This window comes from Gambusia affinis, linkage group LG18 (genome assembly GCF_019740435.1).
Source record: "Gambusia affinis linkage group LG18, SWU_Gaff_1.0, whole genome shotgun sequence".
NCBI lineage: Eukaryota > Metazoa > Chordata > Actinopteri > Cyprinodontiformes > Poeciliidae > Gambusia > Gambusia affinis.
The window spans coordinates 25575492-25599940 of NC_057885.1; the positions used below are offsets into that span (position 1 = coordinate 25575492).

Here is a 24449-nt window from a genome sequence, read left to right on the forward strand (position 1 = left end):
CTGCTATATTTGTGGGGTCTTTCCATTGACTTCCATTCATTTCTACAGCCTGAACCCTTATCCTAACTCTAAACATTACATATCTTACCCTAACCAAAATTCAATTCACACCTTAGTCCTGAATCTGACCCCTGACCCAAAAACAGTGTTTCCCCCCAGGATTTGGTCCCACAAGGAGCAGTGGGTCCCCACAACGTAGAGTCAGGGAAACGGTCCCCACAAGGTACTACAAACAAACACACACACACCCTGCTCACACACACACACACACACACACACACACACCGCTCACACACACCCTGCTCACACACACACACACGCACACACACCGCTCACACACACACACACACCCTGCTCACTCTCTCGCCCTGCTCACACACACCCTGCTCACACACACACACACACACACTCTGCTCACTCTCTCGCCCTGCGTCCGGCTCTCTGACTCAGTCCGGCTCTCCTGTTGGTTCCAGACGCATCAAACCAGCGAAGGTAAGAAAACAAACCAACTAGAGAGAAAAACACCTGAAATATTGAAATGATTAGATTGAGAGTCAAACCACATTTTATAAAAGTTTTATTATATTATTATTATATATCATATTATTTTATAATAAAATTCTGTTTAGCTGCTGAAATATGAAATTTAGAGAAAAATCAACAAATTAAAATGATAATTCAGCTCCGTTTTAATCAATATTTTTAATAAATCTCTAGAGAATGAGGCATCTGAGTCACAAAATTAATCTTAAAATTGTGTAAATGGACATTTTATAACAAGTAAAAACTGACTTTTACACGTTTATCTAATTTTTTGCTGGAGTTTTTGGTAAATTTATAAACTTTTTGCTTATAAAAAACAGTTTTTTAAGACGTTTATGGCTCTGGTTCTGATCTGACTTCAGTCTTTCATTAAATGGATTTTATGTTTTATGGTTCTGAAATGTGATTTTTATTCTGAACGTCCTGATCCGTTTCACTGAAAGGTCCAGAAGAACCTGAAAAATAAAGAACAAGAAAAACACAAAAATAGAGAAATTAATTATTAAATACAAGAATTACATTATTAAATTAAACTTTATCAGAACATTTTGGACCTCAGGAACCGATCTACTCTCTACTGGGTCCAGTTTGGACTTCCCCAGTCTGACAGGAACCAGGAATAAAAACTCATCAGAACCTTCAGAACCAATCATTCCTGCAGAAAGCAGGACCTGATTGGCTGCAGTTGGGAGATAAATCATGTTTCCACCAGAACCAGAACCAGAACCAGATGGTTCTGGTTCCGGTCCAAACTGTCTGCTGGTGTTTCAGATGATGGATGAAGAAGCTACAAAGCGCTACGTTCGGCCCACAGAGGACGGGCCGCACCAGAACCCGGCTCAGGTAAAACCCGAACCCACCAGAACACTGAAGCCCCGCCCACCACCGGAACCGCCTGTTACCATGACAACAGGAGCCTCACTGCGTTCCTGGACTGACAGTAACAGTTTATGTAATTAAAGCAACAGAAAACGCAGAAACATTTAATGAAAACATGAATCAGTTATAAAATGTTAAAATCAGAATAAATAATGAATCATTATTACATGTTTTTATTTTCATAATGATTTAAAATCTTTATCAGGAAATGTTTACAGAGGCTGAGCTCCCAGTTTGAATCCTGACGAGTTAAACTGGATACAAACCAGTTAGTTTAACGTTTTATTTATTATTTATTGCTGAATGATGACGTCAGAAAGTCGCAGCTGGCAGTTTGTCCACCAGGGGGCGCCTGCGCGCTGTGTCTCGTTTGACTTTATGAGTAAAATATAATCAGTAATTAAAACAAAAAAACAACATAATGAACAATTAATAAATTGTACAATAATAAATAAAGAGGAATTATTTAAATTTCTGTAAAAACATTTATTTCTCAGAAGGTTCATCAAAAACAACTTAAATTCAACAAAGACCATAAAATGAAATAAATTTGAAATTTTAAAACATCTGAATAATTTAAAATGTGATTTTAAAAACAAACCCAGAGTGGATGAGTCCAGGTTTATTAATCCATCAGTTCAGTCAGACATTAATAACAGATCCCAGAATCCAGAGATCAAGATTCATCAACCAGTTTCTGTCCTGAAGCTGCAGATTTTAATCCATAAAACAGTTCAGGATTTTAAAGTCAGGAATCTGTGGAGCTGCTGAGGTTCAGATCAGATCTGAGCTGAGAGACAAGAGGCTCAGCTGGATCCTTCCTGAGGGAACGGACCGGGGAACCACAAACCCGATTAAAACCCAAACCTAGAAAACCAGAAGAACCAGAACCAGAACCTCCAGGATGCGACCAGCTGAAGTTCACTTTAACTGGTTCTTCTAGCCTGAAACCTCCTGCAGGTCCGGTTCACCAGTCTGGACCAGTTCAGGATCCGCTGGGTTCTGGAACGTCTCCATCATGTTTCACCACCAGAACCAGGTCTGGTTCTTCTCCAAACCTCCTGGACCGGTTCTGCTGAAGGGACCGGCTGGTTAGGCTGAACCAGAACGAGTCAAAGTCCAACTTTACTGACACACACACACACACACACACGCTAACACACTAACTGTGTGTGTGTGTGTGTGTGTGTGTCCAGAGTAAATCTCAGGGTCACCAGGAGGAGAGAGAGGTCACCGTTTTGCCACGCAGGAGGACAGACGAGGACGAGGTGAGACTGGAGGACATCTGGACTCCTTTGGTTCTGATGATCCATGAAACCAGAATTTGTTCTGATCAGATCAGAGTGAAGATCCAGGAGTTTCTGCTTTTTCCATATAAATCATCTTTAGACATTATTTTAATATGTAGTATTGATTCCTGTACAGTCTGATCATCAGGACCATGATGTGTCCTCAGATGAGGACGGTCCAGGTTTCTCCTGCCGTTCTTTAGGGTTTCAGTTTGATCCCATGCTGGATGTGATGCTAAGGTTGGACATGTTGGACATGTTGGACATGTTGGACATGTCTAGATGTCTAGATGTTCTCAGATCTTCTGGTGTCAGTCTGTCCATCTGTCTGTCTGTCCCTCTGTGTCCTCAGATGAGGACGTTGGACTCGTCTTCGTCCTGCTGCCTCAGACTGAAGGATCGATTTCTGCCACCAATCGGTTTCCTCAACCTGCTGCTCACTAAAGGTAAAAACACCTGGACAGTAAAACAGCTTCCAGCCGCACTAACCAGCACCGATCGGCTGGAAGAGCCATGATGTCACAATAATCAATTAATCAGCTGATTGATTAAAATCAAGTTGATCATTTTGATAAGAGCTTCATGATCCATTTTATTTCAGTTTATTTATCAGTTTTTATCTTTTATTTTCTATATTTAAAATATTTTCTAGTTTCAGTTTTTTTTTTTACAAAGTTAAAGTTTATTGATTTTTCAGAGAGAAAACTAAACGACTAAAACTAAAACCTTATTTTACTGTTTCTGTCAGTGTTGATTAAACTTTATAATCTTTTATTTTAATGCTGTTGATCTAACAAGTTCATGTTTTACTTCATTCTGTTTCTGTTTCATTTTCTGATCAAAGTTTCTCAGTCTGAGAAACTGAATGAATTATTTTACTGTTGTAGACAAAACAAACATTAAACGTCCATAAAGTCCTGAGAAATGATCCAGTTTAATGGTTCTGTTCATTTAAAATAATTATTTATCTGGTTTAATAAAATCCTCCTAATGAATCATAATTATCTGCTCAGTTTTCTCCGTTAAATCTTTTGATGTTTTGAAGGTTTGAATGAAACTGAAAAGTGAAAAATAAAGTTTTATTCAAACAGCAGTGAGTTCTGGATTAAATGTTACGTTTAATTTATTGGATTAGTTTGTTTTATAATCTGTTCACTTTCCTCCATGAAGATGAATTTTATTATTTAAATCAGATTATTTCCATAATTCTGAAGGATGAAAACTTGTTTCATTTTCTGCAGAATATTTTGTAGAAACATAATTTATAAAATAAAAGCATAAAGTGATAAATATTCTGATCTGATGAAGAACATTGTTGATGTTTTTGTTGTTGATGTTTTTGTTGTTGATGTTTCTGTTGTTGTTGACGTTGTTGTTTATGTTGTTTTTGTTTTTGTTGTTTTTGTTGTTTTTGTTGTTTTTGTTGTTGATGTTGTTGACGTTGTTGTTGTTTTTTTTGTTGTTGTTGTTGATGTGGTTGTTGTTTATGTTGTTTTTGTTTTTGTTGTTTTTGTTGTTGTTGTTTTTGTTGTTGTTGTTTATGTTGTTTTTGTTTTTGTTGTTTTTGTTGTTGTTGTTTTTGTTTTTGTTGTTGTTGTTGTTGTTGTTTTTGTTGTTTTTGTTTTTGTTGTTGATGTTTTTGTTTTTGTTGTTTTTGTTGTTGATGTTTTTGTTTTTGTTGTTTTTGTTGTTGATGTTTTTGTTGTTGTTGACGTTGTTGTTTTTGTTTTTGTTTTTGTTGTTTTTGTTGTTGTTGATGATTTAAATATTTCTGGTTCTTCCTGCTCCGGGGCTCCAGATTAAATCCTCCTGTCTGACTCGGTGTTCTCTCCATGTCGGGTTTGTGCCGCAGCGTTCCTGCTGGTTCTGCTGTTCGGAACCGTCTGGTCCATAACGGGTCCAGAGTGTCTTCCTGGAGGGAACCTGTTTGGGATCGTCATCCTGTTTGTCTGCTCCGTCCTGGGGGGGAAGCTGTTGGGTTTGGTCCAGCTGCCCTCGCTGCCTCCCTTCCCTCCGCTGCTGGGTGAACCCACCGCGCTCCGGTTCTGACCCTGACCCGTCCCTACTGGACCCGGTGGCGCCGACCTGACCGTGTGTGTTTGCAGGGATGCTGCTGGCCGGCCTGCTGCTGCGTAACGTTCCCTACGTCAGCGCCGCCGTCTTCATCGCCCCCCGCTGGTCCGCGGCTCTGAGGAACGTGGCGCTGTCCGTCATCCTGACCAGAGCCGGACTGGGCCTCAACCCCTCGGTACCGCCCTCAGAACCGCCCCGACCCGTCTCCGTTCAGCCCGGCTCGCCCTCAGCTGTCAGTGTGTGTCCCTGCAGGCGCTGCGCCGCCTCAAAGCGGTGTGTGTCCGTGTGGCGGTGGGGCCCTGCGTGCTGGAGGCCTGCGTCGTGGCTCTGGTTTCTCACTTCCTGCTTCACCTGCCCTGGATCTGGGGCTTCATCCTGGGGTAAAACACACACACACGCACCTACACACACACACACACACACACACACACACACACACACACACACACACACACACACACACACACACACACACACACACACACACACATCTGCAGCGGTGTGTGAGACCTGCAGCTCTGAGTCGGTGTGTGTTTGTGCAGCTTCGTTCTGGCCGCTGTGTCTCCGGCGGTCGTTGTTCCTTCAATGCTGCTGCTGCAGAGGGAAGGATACGGAGTGGAGAAGGTACCGTCTGGATTCTGACCAACCAGAACCAACCAGAACCAACCAGAACACGTCCAACCGGACCTTTAGGTTCAACATCTACAGAGGAATCAAAGTCATCAGGGTCCCAAAAAACTTCTGGTTCCACTTTAGTGATGAACTTCCTCTGGTTTCTAAGAACAGACTGTTCTTTAATACTTTAACACTTTAACATTTTAACATTTTAACATTTTAACTCTTTAACATTTTAACTCTGTAACATTTCCTCTGTAATCCTCCCCCTCCAGAAATTGGACCCTCTCCCAGTCACAGTAACGTCTTCAGTAATAAAACGATCCAGAATCTTTTCTCTCTTCTTCTCTCTCCAACCTTTGAACCTTTAAAAGTTTTTACTTTCAGCCAAACCTTCAGGAACTTTCTGCTTCTCACCTGGACCGCCTGCAGCAGGCAAACACTGCGGTCCGGTGACGACCTCTGACCCCGGCAGACACACCCTCAGAACAAAGTGAAGGTTCTGGACAATAACAGTGATGAACTGGAACCGGATCAGTTGGTGGACGATCCGATGAGGAACCAGCAGAACCTGAAGACGCAGGTTACTCTCCTATGAATCGATGCGGCGCTGAGATTCTGTTTCCTTCCAGGGAATCCCGACGCTGCTGATGGCTGCTGGGAGTTTTGATGACATCCTGGCCATCACCGGGTTCTCCACCTGCCTGGGAATCGCCTTCTCCACGGGTCAGACCCGTTTCCTACAGCGTTCTGCTCGGTTCTGCTGTTTTCTGACCCTGTCTGTGGTTCAGGTTCCACCTGGATGAACATCCTCAAAGGTCTGCTGGAGGTGGTGGGCGGAGTCGCAGCCGGACTGATCCTGGGTCTGTTCCTGTGCCTCTTCCCCAGCAGCGACCAGGTCCGTCCTGCTCAGGATCGGCCCGGCCCGGACCGGTACTGACCGGCCCGGCCCGGTATGGACGTGGTGTGAGGCTCTCGGTGTCTCTGCAGGAGGACCTGGTGCTGCGGCGGACGCTCCTGCTGGTGGGGCTCTCCGTGTTCTCCGTCTTCTTCAGCCATGTCGTTGGCTTCGCCGGCGCCGGCGGCCTCTGTACGCTGGTTCTGTCCTTCCTGGCCGCTCTGGGCTGGAAAACGGACAAGGTGAGGAACATGCAGACGTTCCACACTGACAGGGAGGGAAACGCTTCGCTAACCCGCTAATTACAAAGCTAATGTTTAGTTTCACACTTTAACATTTTCTGATAAATGGGGACGAGATGCTATGTTGCTACATGTTGAGTCATTGGGATATCATTATGGTGGAAGTTAGCATTTAGCTTTAGCTACTGCTAGCTACTGCTACAGCGCTTTAGCATTGGTGTAGCTAATGTTTGTGGTTAGCGGTTCCTACCTCTGAATCCTGATGTCACCTTGTTGTGACCTTCAACCTGGAGTCTCTTCATCCCAGGAGCTAAAGCTAACGTATCTCCTGCTGGATGGAAGAGGAAGTGATGGAAAAAGGTGGAATAGATCCCAGTTCAGACCTTCCCAGTGTTCCCAGCAGCTGGTCGCTCCTCCACCAGTTCAGTGGGACCAGAGCTGATGATGGATGTCTGTGTCTCCAGGCGCCGGTGGCGGCCATGGTCGGCCGCTGCTGGGACGTTTTCCAGCCGCTCCTGTTCGGTCTGATTGGAGCTGAGATCACCGTCACGTCGCTGAACCCCGGCACTGTGGGTAAGAACGCTCAGGGCTGCGGCGGCCATGTTTCTGATCCGCCCAGCTGCTCCTCACTTCCTGTTTCCTGCCAGGGATGGGCGTGGCCTGCATCCTGATTGGTCTGCTGGTGCGTCTTCTCGTCACCTTCCTGTTGGTCCATCTGGGAGGTTTCACCCTGAAGGAGAAACTCTTCATCGCCGTGGCCTGGCTGCCTAAAGCCACCGTTCAGGTCTGATGACCTCTGACCTCTGAGGTCAATGACCTCTGGGCTGAGAACGGCTGGTTCAGACAGTTTTATGTCCTCATGTTCCTGCTGTCATATCAACATTTGAACATAAAATAACAAAAGTTAATAATAAACCAATAAACCAATAAACCAATAAACCAATAAACCAGACGACGAGAACATTTAGATTTTATAGTCACAATAAAATACTTGTTTTTTCCAACCATATTTTTATTGCATTTTTTACAGATATATCTGCCATATAACCAGTACAATAAACAAGAACAACAAACGGCCTCTTAGATACAAATCTGCATAAATTCCTTTAAATATACAAAAGATAATAATCCATTGTTGAGGCTCCTGTTTAACATCATGGTTTAATCTTTAATCTTTAATCTTTAACTGGCTGCTTCATCTCTAGTTCACTAGTCAACAAAATTCCAGAAGAGTCTCCAAATGTTTTCAAATAATTTGCTTTTCTCTTTTTGGAGATATTTTATACGTTCCAGAGGTAAAATCTTCAGCATTTCCTGATCCATTGATTTATACCTGGTCCTCTTCCAGAATAATGCTTCCAGTCTTTTAGCTTGTTGTAAACATTTATCAATCAACAATTGTTCACATTTGGTAAACAAAGTATTTTTGGATACAAACCTAAAATTAGAAAACCAGATCTATTACAACAACCTTTGGGACAAAATGTTCTAAAGTTCTTTTTATTTCTTTCCAAAATTTTTGAATTTCCCTACATTCCCACAATAAAATACATTTTATTAGAGAGAAACCAGGAGCAGCTTCAGATCAATCAACCGATCGATTGATCAGTTGATTGTTTGATCGACTGAGAAACTTTTACTGCAGACGGAAAATATCAGAAATATTTTTATTATAAACATTTAAAACTTTTCCATGATGAGTTGATGATGAACCTGGAAGGTAAAGTGGGAACATCTGAACCTGGAGACCCTCAGTGACCTTGACCTCTTGACCCCCACATCCAAACAACCACCAGAACCGGTCTGGTCCACCAGAACCGGTCTGGTCCACCAGAACCGGTCTGGTCCACCAGAACCGGTCTGGTCCACCAGAACCGGTCTGGTCCACCAGAACCATCAGACTAACCCTCTGTCCGTCTGTCCGTCTGTCCGTCTGTCCGTCCTCCAGGCGGCGATCGGCTCCAAGGCGTTGGACCTGGCGCGGGACGAAGGCGATGAGACTTTGATCCAGTTTGGTCTGGACGTGCTAACGCTAGCGGTGCTAGCTATCCTGATCACGGCTCCCATCGGGGCGCTGGGCATTGGACTGGCTGGGCCGCGCCTCCTGGCCCGACAGGTCAAAGGTCAGCTCACAGTCTGGAGGTTTTTACTGGGCCCAAAGGACGACCCGGTCCACTGGTTCTGGTTTGACTGGACTTTGAACTGGTGAATCTGATGAGAAGGTCAACCCAAGGTCAACTAAAAATGTCCTCCAGAACCAGCAGAAGGTCCAGTCGGGTCGTATTCAGCTGGAATGAGACCAACCTGTGATTCTGACCCAAACAGTGGGCCCAACACTAATGCTAACAGCACAGCTAACTTTGTTTAGCTAATTTAAAAATGATTTGCGCGCTAACTTTATGCTAAATTAATTTTAGATCAATTCTAAAGTTTTCTTGTCTGTTTTGAAAACTTTTACTTCCTTTTCTTCTCCTCACTTTATGACGTTTATTCTGTACCCAGAATGCATTTCTGTTTACGATCCACCTGAGTGCTTTCTGACCAAACAGCTGCCATGTCAGTTAGCTAAAACCAGCAACAGAGAGAAAAACTCAACCAATATAAACCTGAAACTACAAGAATCCCTCCTGAACCCGTTCAGGTGTAATGACACGTTAGACCCTGCAGAGGGAGACACATGCTGGGTAGCTAATGACTTTAGTGCATTAGCTTCTGCTAACTGTCATATTGGTTTGAGGTTTAGCGTTAGCATCTGTTAAGTACCATGTTAATATACTGCTTTAACTTAGCAAAACTAATATTTTTGATTAGCGCTTTAGGGTTAGCATAGCTAACCTTTTAGCTAGCAGTGCCCACCTCTGTGTGCTGTTTGCAGGGTTCTGACCTTTGACCTCTGACCACCAGTTCCTCCGCTGCTCTGAATCAACCAGTCAATCTTCATCTTCGTCTTCATCAGGATGTTTACTTTGTTTTCTCTAAACCAGCAGGTGAGACGGAGAGAGAAGCCCCGCCCACCAGCCCCGACGCACCTGCTGAGGAAAAGAGTCACGTGATCAATGAGAGCAAAGTGTGACGGTTCTGACCGGTCGGACCGATCAGAACCAGCCCAGTTCTCCCAGCAGGACAAACCCAAACAGCTGGTTCCTGAACGTTGGGATGAAGTTTTGACATATTAGAAAAAACAGAAGCAGAAACAAAATGGCTGAAAATGAAAAGCGTCTTCATTTCCTGGATGTTTTATTGTTTTACATAAAGATTTATTCTGCTGTCAGTAAAAAGTTACTAATAGTTTGAGCATTTTTACTGGTTATTATTGGATGTTTTAACTTTATTATTTCTGCTGGGGATAGAAATGAACTTTGTTACAGTTTGATGTTTTATTGTGGCGGGAACTACAGGAAGTGGAGTCGCTCTGCGGTCAGGCTGAGGCTGAAGCTGCAGACGTCTACAGGAACCGGTTCTGAGTCAGAGCCGCTCCGTCCACCAGAACAACAGCTCCTCATTTAAAACAGAACCGGGCCAAACTGGTACCATGTTCAGGAAACCAGGCAGGAGGTCCGGGACTGGCTGGAGGAGCAGGTTGTAACTTTAGATCCAAATAAATCTGATTTAATGCAACCTTATCTCACCAACATGAACTCAGGTTAGTACAGGAAATCCTGCAGGTCCAGATGTTTGGAGGTCCAGATGTTTAGAGGTCCAGATGTTTAGAGGTCCAGATGTTTAGAGGTCCAGATGTTTAGAGGTCCAGATGTTTGGACCTGCAGTTCTGTGCCTCAGTCTGCACGGGCTGGTTCCACCAGAACCGGCTCCTCCTAACAAGTTCTGTGTGTTTCTGTTCTTGTAACCAGAACTGGACCTTTTGATGCTGCAGCAATAAAAACTGAATTTAATCTAATCTGACCAGTTATTTTTTACAGTGCAACATCTTTTAATCTGATCTGTTTAATGTTAAATTAAACAGATTATTAAACTGTTCATTTATTATTCATAAGTGAACAGAAACGATGCGCTAACTCTCCGTCCTGTTGCCATAGCAACCGTCCTGTTGCTAAAACCTGGAAAACATTTAGAAAACTGTCTGATGAAACAAACTGCTGATCCAGCTGGAAATGGACCAATCAGAGCTGGACAGTTTCTAACACACCTGCAGCTCCTGCAGGTTTCCATGGCGACGGCTAACTGACAATCCAACATGGCTGCCATGTCAGACAGGAAGTCTCGTCTCTCTGGTCCCCTGAGGACAGGAAGAGACGAGTTCAGACTCCAGATCAGATCAGGTCCATCAGGTTGGTACCCATGAAGTTCTGCAGCCTACAGAACCGGGTCAGGCTGAGGTTTGGACCAGACCGCCTCCTTCATTACTCTGTAAACATCAGAACAGAACCAAACCGTCGGACCTTCAGCCTCTCGTCTCAGTTTCCTGTTTTTGCTTTTCACTCAGATTTTCCACAGCGACGTTTCAGAACCGCTGACCCTGACCTGGTTCTGGTTCTGCAGCTGAACCCAGTCTGGACCTGAGCCGGGCTCTGCAGGGAGAGGAGCTGCTTCACCTCCATCTGAACCAGAACCGGCCAGAGTCTGTCTGAGGCGGGAAGGTCCAGAACCAACGAGACCAGAACCTGAAACAAATTTAATGTTCAGTTTCACCTCAGAGCTGAAGCTTCTGGTCTCAACATGCAGATCAGAACCAGAACCAGAACCAGAGTTCAGGTTCTTCATTCTCTCACCATCAGAGTGAAACTCAGGTTGTGGAAACGTTTCACATCACGAAGCCACAGAGAGGCAGCTCTGGGCCACCAGAACCACAGAACCAGAACCAGAACTGGAAAAATGGTGGGGTCACCTGGAGGTCACCTGGAGGTCACCTGTTAACAGCTGGAGGCTCCAGCAGCTGCAGCCCCAATGGGACCAGAGTTAAGATGATTATTATTAATAATAATAAATCAACAGGCCTTAAAAACACATTTAGATTCATAAACTGCCTTCATCCTGGCTGATTTTTATTTCCTCTTCGTTTCCATGGAGACGCCAGTGTTTCTCTGCTTGTCAGGTTTTCCTCCTGCAGTTTCAACATCAGTGATCTGAACTCTCAGCCCTGAGGGACTCCAGGTTCGATCAGTTCCATCCTCAGGTTTCATCTTGATAAAGTTCTGGGTTTGTTTCTGAGTCCGACTCACTTTCATGGTTCCTCAGATGAAGCTGCGAGTGAAGCAGCAGTTTGGTGCCAAGAGGCTGATTCTGTCGTGTCACGTCTCTCTCACATCCTCCTGCTGCGGTTTGGCTCAACAGGAAGTTCTTCACTTCTCTCTGAGACGGACGGACAGAACGGCTTCAGCTGCAGACGAGATGAACGCCGACGAGATGAATGGCAACGAGATGAACACCACCACGCCGCCGCTGCTGCTCTGTGAGTCCAAAACAACTGAAGCTTTTCTCAGCCGAGGAGAAGAAACATTTCAGAGAAACTTTAAACGTTTCAGAGAAACTTTTTAAACGTTTCGGTTCCTCTTGTTTCCTCAGGTTTATTTCTGAGCTGCAGCTGCCAGACGGTTTCCTGCCACGGTGAGTCCAACAGAACCGGCCTCAGAAACACGGTTTGTTTACTGCTGAGTCATCAGAGAGTTAGAATGAGCAGAACCGCCGGGTCCATCCTGTCTGGACCCGGTTCTGGTTGTGATGGACCGAGTTAAAAACAGACACAGGATTTTAAATTATAAATGACAAAAGATAAACTGAAAACTAAAAGAGATCAAAGAAACAAAAACTGAACAAACATAAACAAACAAACTGAGCAGAACCCAGATGGACCCGCGGATCAGAACCTGTCAGCACAGAAACAATCATTAATGCAGAAGGTTCTGGACTCTGAGGCTCCGGTCCAGATGGACCAGAACCAGCCAGAGATCCATTCTGGGTTTTGGATCAGAACTTTAATGTTTTAATGTTGGATCTTATAAAAGATTAAAATCTTAACAGAAAATAACCAGAAACTACTTCCTGTATTTTTACAGAAACATCAGATAAATATTTACAGCTTCTTCTTCTCTTGAAAACATTTTTTCATCCTTAAAACACATTTATACTTTGGACCTGATGTTTTCTGTTTCCTGCCCCTCCATCTTTACCCCCGTCCCCTGATGGGGGTAAAGATGGAGGGCCGCCCAGCGTACGACCTTTACCCTTTACTGTAACATTGTACGTTGTTAGCATTGCTAACGTTGCTAACATTGTTAGCATTGCTAACGTTGCTAACATTGTTAGCATTGCTATCGTTGCTAGCATTGTTAGCATTGCTAACGTTGTTGGCATTGCTATCGTTGCTAACATTGTTAGCATTGCTAACGTTGCTAGCATTGCTAACGTTGTTGGCATTGCTATCGTTGCTAGCATTGTTAGCATTGCTAACGTTGTTGGCATTGCTATCGTTGCTAACATTGTTAGCATTGCTAACGTTGCTAACATTGTTAGCATTGCTGACGTTGCGTCCTCCTGAAACAGAGCTGTCCCGTCCCTCCTCCCTGGTCGTCTCCCCCAACCAGCCTCAGTTCTATGAGTACGGTTCTGTCTCCCTCAGCTGTGAGCAGTTTGGACCGGACAGATGGACGGTGTGGAGACAAACCAACTCGGGGTGAGTTCATTCTTCCGCCTCAGTCCCAGTTGAAAGATCGTCCTTCATGATGAATGGACCTTCGTCTGGAAGCTGAAACCTGAGGAAAATGTCCGCCGTGTGTTCAGGTTGCAGGTGTTTCCATGTTCTGAGTGGGGAAGTCAAACCTCCTCCACCTGCACCATCAGCACCCTAAAGACCTCGGACAGCGGCGTGTACTGGTGTGAGTCCAGACACCGGGACAGCAGCCACATCGTCATCATCACCGTCACCAGTAAGAGTCAGAGACAGACGTTGACCAGACCAGTCAGACCATCCAGCTTACTGGGACCAAACCATCAGCCTAGAAACCTCCAGCTGACTGATGTGACGTTCTGCTCTCCTGGTTTATCTGACGCTTCATTCTGGTGTTTCAGGGTCAGACGGTTTCAGAGAACGACGAGTCCATCAGCAGAACCCAGAAGGTTCTATCGTTTAGATTTACTGACCAAGAGGAGAAACAAACCTACTCTGGAGGAGCTGCTTTACATTCAAATCATATTTCAGTTTTAATAAATCAAAGGAGAACAACAGACATGCTGCACGCAGGGCGGCCATGTTTGTTTACTTCCTGTGTCTCTGCCCCGCCCACATCATTTCTGTCCAATAGGAGCAATAAAAGTTTAAAGTAAAAGCAAACGACACCAAATGGAAAGAATCCCGTCTGCTTGTGGTCCGGACCAAACGATCAAAACGTCTTCAGGACGTTTAGGAGACGCTGGTTGGACAGGAAGCAGCTGATGGTCCCTCTGTGTCTCTGTGCAGCTAAAGAGGTGGTTCTGATCGGTCCGGTCCTTCCTGTGATGGAGGGAGATGACATCACTCTGACCTGTCAACATAAGAGAGCTCCAGGTTCAAACGCTGAGTTCCTCAAAGACGGATCCAAGATGGCGTCTGAAGGTAGCCTGATCCTGCGGAACGTCTCCAGGGCCCATGAAGGAGGTTACACCTGTAGAATCAACGGCGTTACGTCTGAGACCTACTGGCTGCTCCTCAGAGGTCCAACACCATCTATGTGTTCTACATCTACAGTAGAAATGTTCCACTGAGTGTCCATGTCTGTCTCCAGATGTGTCCCAGCCGGCGTCTCTGAGCGTGAGTCCGGACTATTCTCAGGTTCTGGAGTATCAGTCCTTCAGTCTGAGCTGCAGCAGCTCGGCTCCAGGATGGACCATCAAACGCTTCTCTAACCAAACCAGAAAGACGTCCAGCTGTGGGGAATACGGGGACGTCCTGTCTTCTTCTGTCTGCAGGGTGCAGACGGCCAAGGCGTCTGACAGCGCCCTCTACTGGTGTGAGTCTCCGACCAAGCAGCGGAGCAACACGGTTCAGATTACCGTGTATAAGTATGGTAGGTACCACCGCTGGAACTAGCTACACTGTTAGCACAAACCGCGCTGTAGCTCCTTTAAGGCTCCTCCCACAACGCTCTGTCTGCTCTGATTGGCCATAAAGGAACCAATCCAAACACAGATCCACTTCCTGTAAGATTTCAGAGTTTAATGCAGCAAATGAGTGAAAAAAAATCTGTTGATGTTCTCATAAAGATTTTAATTTTGATGAAAACGGCTGGTTTAATCTGAAACATTTAGTTCCTGGTTTAAAGTTCATTTGAGGTCTAACAAGTTTTTATAAAGATAAACTGTCTAAATGTTCTCTAGGGTTTTACTTTGACGTTTTGTGTAAATTTGTTTAGTTCTGAAATATTTGACTGCAGACTGTCTCAGTGCTGCCCCCTCAGGATGAACAGCAGGTACTGCAGCTGAATATTTCTGTTCCCAAAAGTCCAGCTTTATGTCACTGGAACCAGTTCAGGTCATTTTCACTTAGATACGCCCCCTAGTGGCGAGTCTGGAGGTAGAATAGTGATCCTTGATGGACAGATTCATGAGGAGAGGAGCAGCTGCAGGGAGGAGGAGCTACAGGGTGGAGGAGCTGCAGGGAGGAGGAGATACAGGGTGGAGCTGCAGGGAGGAGGAGATACAGGGTGGAGCTGCAGGGAGGAGGAGCTACAGGGTGGAGCTGCAGGGAGGAGGAGCTACAAGGAGGAGGAGCTACAGGGTGGAGCTGCAGGGAGGAGGAGCTACAAGAAGGAGGAGCTACAAGGAGGAGGAGCTACAGGGTGGAGGAGCTACAAGGAGGAGGCTCTACAGGGTGGAGATGCAGGGAGGAGGAGATACAAGGAGGAGGAGCTACAGGGTGGAGCTACAGGGTGGAGCTGCAGGGAGGAGCGGCTGCAGGGAGGAGGAGCTACAGGGTGGAGGAGCTGCAGGGAGGAGGAGCTACAAGGAGGAGGAGCTACAGGGTGGAGGAGCTGCAGGGAGGAGGAGCTACAAGGAGGAGGAGCTGCAGGGTGGAGGAGCTGCAGGGTGGAGGAGCTGCAGGGTGGAGGAGCTGCAGGGTGGAGGAGCTGCAGGGTGGAGGAGCTGCAGGGAGGAGCCACAGGGTGGAGCCACAGGGTGGAGCTGCAGGGAGGAGGAGCTGCAGGGAGGAGCACATCAGGCTCCGCCCACTTCATTTTTTTCTAACTTGCTCTGGGGGCGGGGCTTGGGTTTCACATGGAGGTTAATTTATTCTGTTCTCAGATAAATGCTCTTTTATGCTAATGCTAGCTTTACAAAGCAGTCAATCCAGGAGCTTCATTTATTTACCTTGGAGCTGATTGGCTGCAGACGTTAGCTTCTGATGCTGGTGTTGATGCATATTAATGTATATTTGGTGTTTGAACTGTTGTCTGATCGTCTGTCTGTTCCCTAAACCTTGGTTCACTGTTCCCTCGTCTGCATCGTTTTACAGTAAAAATGTGATTAAATATTTCATTTTAGTCTCTGGGATCCTGAATCTTGTGTCTGTGACTCTTTAGTAAAGCAGAGACTCTCAGGCTGATGTTTCCCTCCACCAGAACCAAACCCAGACTGTGTCTGTCTGCAGAGAAACCGGTGGTTCTGCTGACTCCGGCTCTGCCTGTGGCGTCTGGACGAAACGTTAACCTGACCTGCCTGACCAGGAGCCCGTCTGCTGCCTCGGCCGATTTCTACAGAAACGGTTCCTTCATCGGGAATGGATCCTGGTCCTTCCTGCTGCGCTCCGTTTCCACGGATCATGAAGGTTCCTACCACTGCAGGATGGGAGCCCAAGTCTCTCCACCCGGCTGGCTGTCAGTCAGAGGTCAGGGGTCAGGGGTCAACATGAAGGAGAAACTGCTGACGGGTCAAAGGTTTCTGGGTTTCTCTCTGCAGCTGGTGAATAAAACAGAAAACCTGCTCAGCTAACAGATTCTTCAGGATTTAATTTAAATAATAGAATAATGGAAATCAGATATTCAGAAACAAGAAGAGTGAATTAATTTAAAAGTTTTTATCAAAAATAGAATAATAATAAAATAATCAGCAAACTGAAATATAACAGTTTATCTGTTTTATTCCCTAAATGCTGAGTGTCGCTAATTAGCATCACAGCTTCATTTACACTAGTGGAGGTGTGATGCTCCACTTTATAATCTGTCAGTAATTTAACATCATATTTAATAAACTGCATGTAAATTCAGAGACTGAGCTACAGATGGAGACGAGTTTCACAGAGCAGAGAGTCAGAGCCGGACCGAAACCGGAACCAGACCGGGATCGGACTGGAACTGGACCGGAACCGGACCGGACTGAAACCGGTTAACCCCAGCAGCAGCAGGGCGACTCGGGTTTATTCTGCAGAATCTCCTCTGATCTCAGGAATCCAGATCAGAACCAGAAGTTTCTCTTCAGACGTCAAAAAGTTTCTACAGAAAGTTTTAGATAAATAAATCTGTAATGAGTGAAGTTAATATCAACATTCAGTGTTTTAATAATCAACACTAGAAAATTCCTGAAGAAATTTAACTGGGGCCTGCCAAAGTGTGCCCGTCGGTTTGGACCCAGCGTTCTGATGCTAAGAATTTGCATCAATGCTAAAGAAAGCTGCAATGTAATCAATAGCATGTGGAGAATCAGAAGAATGTTAAGTAAGGTGGACATGCAACATTCAGTATGATAAAGCAAGTGTATTAGCTAAAATGAGCAAATATTTGATGTAAAAATTGCCAAGGCTTTTATTTTGAAATTTTCAGTAAGCATCACAAGAAATGGTCAAACTAATCTCATGTGTAACAGTGAATGTGTTAAATCGTTTCTATAATGCTCAAAACACAAGTAGTTCTAAAGGCCAGCTCAGTCCTCCTCTGTAGTAACTGACAGTTCCACCATGTTGTAGTTCTAACCTTCAGTCTTTGTAGTTCTAAAGAGCAGCTCAACTGTCATGACAATGAAACACACAGGGAGAGATGGAATCCTAATAGTTTGAAGCAGTTAGTTTTTCTGATCAAAGCAGGCCAAACATATCTTTACCTAAGTGTTGCCAATAGCATGTGGGGTATCATTAGAATGTTTTCTGTAATTGATTTACTCCATTCAGTATATTTAAAATGACTAAGTAAGAAAAATAGCTAATAGTTTATTCAAGGTAAAAGTCTTATCTTAATGATCTGCCTTGCTGCGCAAGGCAGATCCCTAACCTGAGAGAAGAATATAAAGCATTCTAATATTATTGCATCGCCTTACGGCGATGCATTAACCTGAGGGCAATATGAAGGCTTTTATTTTGAAAAATAAACATAAGCATCATATTAAATGCCCACACTATGGCGCAAGCCAGTGCCATAACCTGAGAGGAAAAGATAATATAGGCAGAGATTTTTGCACTCACCTGACAGAGATATTGGGGCTTTTATTGGGAAATTTCCATTAAGCTTTATTTAAAATTGACACATTAATCCTGTGTGTAACAATGGTTTGTTAAAACCAGTTATAAAATGCCCAAAACACAAGTAGTTCTAAAGGCCAGCTCATTCCAGAGTGTCCTCCCATAAATCAGCTGCTCTGGCCTCATGTGTTCCGTTGCTATGGTAATGGATCAGCTGCTTACTGTCATATGTGTGTGAGACAGAAAGGGGGGAAAAAAATTCTATCTTTGTGAGACACCCAGCCAATTAATATGGAAAAAGCACTCCGAACAAACCTTTGCCGTTCAGGAACCGTAATACATATTCAAAAACCGTTTGAAGCGTATAAGAGGGCTATTTGTCTTCTCCGATAGTACCGCAATTCATATTTTTACCTCATTCACAGTAATTGCAGTGATGAGACAAAAAATAGTGTGTGCAGGGCTCAGAAAATTTTCAGAAATACATGGAAGTGAACCAGGGAGAGCGTCAGTTACCCTGTCCCATGATTTCACTCTGAAGCACCTTGACAGAAAACCGTAAATGCTAGAGAAATATCGAACACATTTTACCGGAGCAGGCATGCGTATCAATGTCATGACCGAGTTTGATACCAATCGGGCGATATTTGTGGGCGTGACGGCGATTTCAAAATCGCTTTGGGGTCAAAAATCTGCTTAAATTCTCACTCTAAAAAAGCGGCAGTTGGTGTCAGTTATGCTCTGCGTTTCGGCAGTTGGAAATTTGGGTCGTTTTTCGCTTTTTACTTCGCCATCGTGAGTCCGATTCCTTATAAAAGTAATAGCTCCCTTCTCGGCATCGAGCCGCACGTTTTGATACCACTTTTGTGGGTGGGCTCGCAGCGGTACGAGCCGCATTAACGGTGATGGAAGAAAAATAAATAAAGATATAAATAAAGAGACGTTCTATTGGGTGTAGAACAATAGGTTCCTGCCCATGCAATGCATGGAGGCAGTGACTGACTTGCTTCGCAAGTCAGTCACTGCTCTCCTTATGCATTGCTATGGGGCAGGCCCCAATTAATTGATCTTCATCATCATCTCTGAGATCAGAAGCTTTAATTTTCTGATGGTTTCATGTTTTCAACTCCTCCAGATCCAGATCCGGATCCAGATCCGGATTCTTCTTCTCCTCTTCACTCCATCCTGTGGAAAATCCTCTACGCTCCGGTTTCCATCTTTTATTTCATCCCCACCTGCGTCTTCATCTACAAGCTCAGACACAGAGCCACAGGTGACCACAGCGCCCCCTGCTGACCGTCTGCAGGAACAAACCGAGTCTCTCAGTAAAACCTCCTGTCTGCAGGCTGGAGCCCAGCGGGCCGGACCAGAACCTCTGGACCCAGACGAGCCGCAGAAGAAGCAGCAGCAGGTGGAGACGACTATGACGACGCCATGGCTCCTGTCACCACCAGGCATCATTTCTGAATCTGATTTTAACCTCTGACCTCTGAATGTTTCCACTCTGTGTCGTTTGTTTCTATAAAATCTGTATGAAGCATAAAGAATAAAATATAACTTTTTTAAAAATATTAGTTTCTTAACTTTCCTGGTTCAGGAAGGAAACTGAACCATGAAACGTTTCTGAAGATTTGAAATCCTAGAAATTTTCATTAATAAAAAATAAAAGTTTCAACTAAATTATGAAAAACATTTTTTATTTTGTGGAGTTAAAGGGATAAAAACAGGACCGGTCCGGTCCAGGGGAACCATCAGAACCAGTCTGGTCCCAGTCTGGGTCCAGTTTGCTCATTAATAATCCTCGGTTATATTTATAGTTACTGTAAAATAATAAAGAGCTTCAATTATTGAAGTAAATATCCAACATCTTAGTGTTTCCTACTAAATGTAAATATTAGATGGGATTAGAAAATGATTCACAAAAACCATCAAACCTGATTTTATCTGATTTCTGTAACAATCTGGGAATTATTGACTTATGGAGAAACAAACATATTAAAATAAAACAGTTTTATTGGTTTAAATCAGACGCGTTGATCAGATCTAGAATAGATCTATAGAAACAGAAAATATTCTCAAACTGACAGACTGGAAAGTGTCTCCAACTCACTGCAGCATTAATTTATTCATTAAATCTGACAGTTTGAAACATGGAGGGTTCTGGAAAATTAATGCAAAAAATATGAGCAGGAAATGAAGAAGTAAAGTTAGTTAAAGAGTTAAACTTATTGTTTATTTGCTGGTTTAATCTCCCTCTGAAAACGGAGACAAAGATTTTAATATGGAAGAACTCGACAGCGCCACCATGTGTTGAAAGGTGATGTAGAGATTTTGTTCTTAGATGTGACTCTGGTGTCACCAGCAGGTTTTGATGTGCTGGAAACTTATGAACACAAATAATTTTACCAAACAATAAGATTTTATCGACAGGAATAATTTTCTCTGTTTGGATCCCTGGATGTAAAAATGAATCTGGTCCATAATGGAACCTGATTGTCTAATGATGAACTTTGATTATTGTATAATCTGGACCGCTCACACTCTCAGTTTAACAGTAACGAACTCTGACCCCTAAATAACCTTCAGTCACTTCAACTGTTTGGAGTTAAACCTTTGCACAAAAGTAACTAACAAATGGATCTAACTAGTTTATAAATAAATAAAACCTTCATTTTAAATCAGTTTTAATTCAGAGGTTAAGAAGTGAAGAACTGAAATCTCCTGAAGCTGAACAAGTTCATTTTAAAATCCTCAGTAAAGTTTTTCCATCCAGGGAATTTTTACCACAGAGATTCAGCTGGACCTTTTCCAACAACAGATCATCTTTTTTTATTGTTTTCTCACTGGAACATTTGTAATATTTGGACAGAAGAACCGACCCGATACTGAAACCTGCTGAACAGAAAACCTGACTTCAGTTTTTAAAAACCTTCTGATGGATAAAACCTTTAAAACTGATGGAAAACAAGCAGGAAATCAGCTGATAATGAACTGACTCTATCTGATGAGAACTGGTTCACCTCTGACCTTTTCTGTTTGCTTTTGTTGTTTTTTTTTTCCCTGTTTGATGTCTGACCACTTTAATTTATTTGTTTGTTTTTTAATGTTATCTCATATTTTTATGTTTGCCTTCAGTTTCTTGTACAAACATCCCACATTGTTCAAAAAGTTTCACAAAACGCAGATAAACTGTTTCCTCTTCTGTTTTGTTATTGAACCACAGCGACACCCAGCGGCCACTGGAGGTACTGAGTCTTTAAAGTCGTTAAATCATCTGATTCATTCTGAAAATCATCGATCGATCAGTTTAATCAAACTGGAGAACCAGAGAAGAACCGAACCCACCAGAACAGCAGCAGAACATTATGACCACCAACCTGTGAGAAATCAAACCACCTGGAGCCCAGAATCCAACCAGTGGCATCTACTGGGAGGACTGGTGAGAGACGAGTCGCTGAAACCAGAACCTGAACCAGAACCCTGTGACCCCTGAGGTCACTGAGATCACAGGGTCAGTTAGAGAGAAGACTGGATCAGAACCAAGCAGCTCTGAGGGGATCAGAGAGGATGAGGAGAAGAGAGGAAGATGATCTTCATCAGGAAACTGCTTCAGGTTCTGCTGAACCGGTTCTGTTGGATCAGATCAGAGCTTCAGTTCTTCAGAGTTCCTGAACTAGCAGCAGATCTGGACCGGTTCTGGTTTCTGTTCTGTAGGAGGGAGGTGAACAGAACCAGAACCAGAACCAGAACTCACCTTATGGAGCTGAAAGACGATAAAAACATGATGAGGAAGAAAATTAGAAGATTTATGAATGAATCATGAAATAAATACTTTAACATTCACACAAACAGAACCAGAACCAGAACCTGCAGCTGCTCCTCAGCTTCCACCTGGAGCAGAGGGAGGTCAAAGGTCAGCAGCTCCAGATTAGTTCCTGGTTCTGCTATCAGATAAAGCTGAGAGCAGCAGAACCAGACAGAACCGCTGGGTTCTGGTTGAGTTCTGTTTGGGTTCTGGTCTGGTTCTGGTCTGGTTCTGTTTGGGTTCTGGTCTGGTTCTGGTCGGTATCATCACTCATTCTCCATCAACAGTTGGATCCTCTGACATTTATTCACGTTTCCTTTAACAGATAAATTTCATCCGTCTGATGAAACGTTTGGTGGATTTTAAACTTTAAGTGATTTATTTTCAGAAAGACCAAGAAATAAATTAATATCAATAACAGGAGTAATAACCTTGTTACTTTATGGGCAATAATATCTCATATCTGTGTAATAAACAGGAAGTCATCCATCCTGTCATTAAATTACATTAAGTTAAAAATTAATTTAATGTAATTAAATCTGTTAAACTTCCTGCTTTATTATGGAGTGAAAATCTGTAAAATCTCACTCGCATTTTATGTTTAAAGAAATTAATTCTTTTGTATATTTATAGTTGTGTTCCTAAATTTACGTGTTTTTTTTTTTTATTTCTTAATTGTAAACAATATTTATTATTTTGCTCTCTTCTCCTGATAAAGTTTTTCTCTGTAGGAGTCTAAAGTCTGTTAACCAGCTAGAGGCTTTTATTGTGAAAATATAAACAGCTTCCTTCGCTCCCTGCGCATGCGCATTCACACCTCTAAACTCAGTTAACTGGGAAACCTCAGACTGGATTAGCTGCTTTATTTCATACCTCGGAATGGACCCGCCGAACCGGAACCGCTCCAAGAGAACCAGATGGGTCTCCCCCTCTGGTCCCACCGACCCAAAGGTCAGAGTTCATCACACTGGGAGCTCTGTGGGCAGAAAACGCTGCTACTGACAGAATGTAGGTGTCTGCGCCGATGCCTGATAAAAACATCAGAGTCACAGTGAGCAACGCGCTCATCGGTGTTCCAGATCAGCTGGTTATCAGGTGAACCAGTGTTAAAGTTAATCTGGTCTTCAGGTTATCTGGTGCTGCTGTTTGGGTGGGTGGAGGTTGTAGGTGTCCTTCTGATGCCTGATTAAATTACGAGCTTCAAAGCACTGATCATTTCTACTGGTGTTTTAGTTAAAATGGAAACCAGTTTAACTGATTTAGGGTCAGATTAGTGTTTTAGTTGATCTGGACATCAGTTTATCTGCATAATGGCGTTTATTAAAACACTGGTAGCAGTCTGACTGGTGTTTTAGTTCACTTGGTAATCAGGTTGACCTTGTAGCTGAACAGGTTATCAGAAGAAATGGTGTGGTAGTGATTTTAGTCATCAGTTTATCTGCTTCTGCTGCTGTCAGGGTTTGAGGGTTGTCTGTCATGATGCCTGATTAAAACAACGCAGCCTGACTGAATGGTTCTTGATGGCGTTCGCTCCTCTCAGATCATGGCTCCCTGCTGTGATCCACAGGCTGCAGCTGGAAGGTTCCTGCTCAGGTCAGGGGGTTGAAGGTGACCCATCATCGCTAAACATTTTTAAAAGTAGAGCACATCAAAGTAGTAAACATAATGAGGTGGAATCAGACACCAACTTCAGCTTGATAACACCAACCAGGCTCTGATGTATGGAAACCATCTCACTCTTTGTTCTGTCTCCTCCAGAAACCTGAGAACCAGGAGGGGAAACTCCACTGCTGTCCCCACTGTGGGAAAATCTTCAGCAGAGCCTGCGGCCTGTGGAGACACCAGAAGATCCACAAAGGAGAGAAGCCGTACGGCTGTGGTGAGTGTGGGAAGACTTTTGGCCAGGCGGCCCACCTGAAGCGGCACCAGAACATCCACAGCGCGGAGCAGAGCTTCCTCTGCCCACAGTGTGGGAACACCTTCACCCAGAAGGAAACCCTGAAGCTGCACCTGGAGCGTGTCCACGGCCGCCTGCAGCCCTACGGCTGTCAGGACTGCGGGAAACGCTTCTCCAAGCGCAGCAATCTCAAGGTCCACCAGCTGCTGCACAGCGGAGATAAGCCACACGCATGTGAGGCCTGTGGGAAAAGGTTCAGGGACCGCAGCCACCTGAGGAACCACCGGGTCACTCACAGCGGGGAGAAACCCTTCTGGTGCGAGGAGTGTGGGAAGACGTTCACCCGGCCCGGTTCCCTGAGGAAACACCAGAGGATCCACACCAGGGAGAAACCGTACTGCTGCGACATCCAGGTCAACGTGAAGTATGGATGTTCTCCAGATGAAATGTTCTGTTCTGACCCAAAGAGAACAACATCCTGAACCCAAATAAAGATTTAAAATCTCAGTTTTTATTCTCCAAGTCCTCTGTTTCCAGATCAGAACCTGCAGGCACACATAGCGCCTGCTAACTGTAGCCCAACTGAAAACACAGCTAGCCTAGCAGCTAACAGATGTAGCTAGCAGAGCAGCTAATTCTCCTTGTTTATCAGAACTCTGGAAAGATAAAAATATTATCTATTGTTCTTTGTTTTTACAGAATTATTACAAACAGAGCAGCTAAAGCTAACTCTAGTTCAAACTTCAGTCTGAGTGTTTCAGATGAGCTGCTCTCATTTTCCTTCCTTTTCTTGCCACCAAGATACGTAAAATAAACGTTCCATCTTCT

At 44.1% G+C, this 24449-nt stretch overlaps 3 protein-coding genes across 6 annotated transcripts; all 3 read left to right on the plus strand.

Annotated features, from left to right (window-relative positions):
• Positions 1–458: 458 nt before the first annotated feature.
• Positions 459–11007, plus strand: LOC122820886 (sodium/hydrogen exchanger 9B2). The gene is made up of 16 exons (XM_044098545.1): positions 459–492; positions 1315–1386; positions 2619–2690; positions 3064–3157; positions 4564–4734; positions 4817–4959; positions 5037–5164; positions 5327–5408; positions 6032–6125; positions 6191–6297; positions 6390–6539; positions 7004–7112; positions 7187–7323; positions 8488–8662; positions 9527–10828; positions 10984–11007. Exons 2-15 carry the CDS (start codon positions 1315–1317, stop codon positions 9610–9612), a joined length of 1620 nt encoding a protein of 539 aa, XP_043954480.1. The 5' UTR covers positions 459–492; the 3' UTR covers positions 9613–10828; positions 10984–11007.
• Positions 10818–19599, plus strand: LOC122820885 (mast/stem cell growth factor receptor Kit-like). Of its 4 annotated transcripts, none has more exons than XM_044098544.1 (10): positions 10818–11651; positions 11736–11949; positions 12063–12104; positions 13041–13170; positions 13278–13423; positions 13954–14187; positions 14258–14539; positions 16120–16296; positions 19055–19192; positions 19265–19599. In XM_044098544.1, the coding sequence occupies exons 2-10, from the start codon at positions 11736–11738 to the stop codon at positions 19384–19386; spliced, it is 1485 nt and encodes a 494-aa protein (XP_043954479.1). In that variant the 5' UTR covers positions 10818–11651; the 3' UTR covers positions 19387–19599. The 4 variants fall into 4 exon arrangements, with proteins under 4 accessions (XP_043954479.1, XP_043954478.1, XP_043954475.1 ...); XM_044098543.1 differs by having other exon boundaries at positions 13954–14088; positions 16120–16430; positions 19265–19541; XM_044098540.1 differs by having other exon boundaries at positions 16120–16430; positions 19265–19538.
• A 2930-nt stretch (positions 19600–22529) lies between these two features.
• Positions 22530–24128, plus strand: LOC122820887 (gastrula zinc finger protein XlCGF49.1-like). The gene is made up of 2 exons (XM_044098546.1): positions 22530–22675; positions 23483–24128. The coding sequence occupies exons 1-2, from the start codon at positions 22604–22606 to the stop codon at positions 24101–24103; spliced, it is 693 nt and encodes a 230-aa protein (XP_043954481.1). The 5' UTR covers positions 22530–22603; the 3' UTR covers positions 24104–24128.
• Positions 24129–24449: the final 321 nt, after the last annotated feature.

What these genes read in the sequence shown, in the direction of transcription:
- LOC122820886 (XM_044098545.1), top strand. Translation starts at nt 1,315, where the DNA reads ATGATGGATGAAGAAGCTACAAAGCGCTACGTTCGGCCCACAGAGGAC. An exon ending in GACTGGGCCTCAACCCCTCG is followed by an intron (nt 4,960 to 5,036) that starts GTACCGCCCTCA and finishes GTGTCCCTGCAG; the next exon opens with GCGCTGCGCCGCCTCAAAGC. An exon ending in AAGGATACGGAGTGGAGAAG is followed by an intron (nt 5,409 to 6,031) that starts GTACCGTCTGGA and finishes GTTTCCTTCCAG; the next exon opens with GGAATCCCGACGCTGCTGAT.
- LOC122820887 (XM_044098546.1), top strand. Translation starts at nt 22,604, where the DNA reads ATGGACCCGCCGAACCGGAACCGCTCCAAGAGAACCAGATGGGTCTCC. An exon ending in CTGGTCCCACCGACCCAAAG is followed by an intron (nt 22,676 to 23,482) that starts GTCAGAGTTCAT and finishes TGTCTCCTCCAG; the next exon opens with AAACCTGAGAACCAGGAGGG.
- LOC122820885 (XM_044098540.1), top strand. Translation starts at nt 11,736, where the DNA reads ATGAAGCTGCGAGTGAAGCAGCAGTTTGGTGCCAAGAGGCTGATTCTG. An exon ending in CTACTGGCTGCTCCTCAGAG is followed by an intron (nt 14,188 to 14,257) that starts GTCCAACACCAT and finishes GTCTGTCTCCAG; the next exon opens with ATGTGTCCCAGCCGGCGTCT. An exon ending in GCTCAGACACAGAGCCACAG is followed by an intron (nt 19,193 to 19,264) that starts GTGACCACAGCG and finishes TCCTGTCTGCAG; the next exon opens with GCTGGAGCCCAGCGGGCCGG.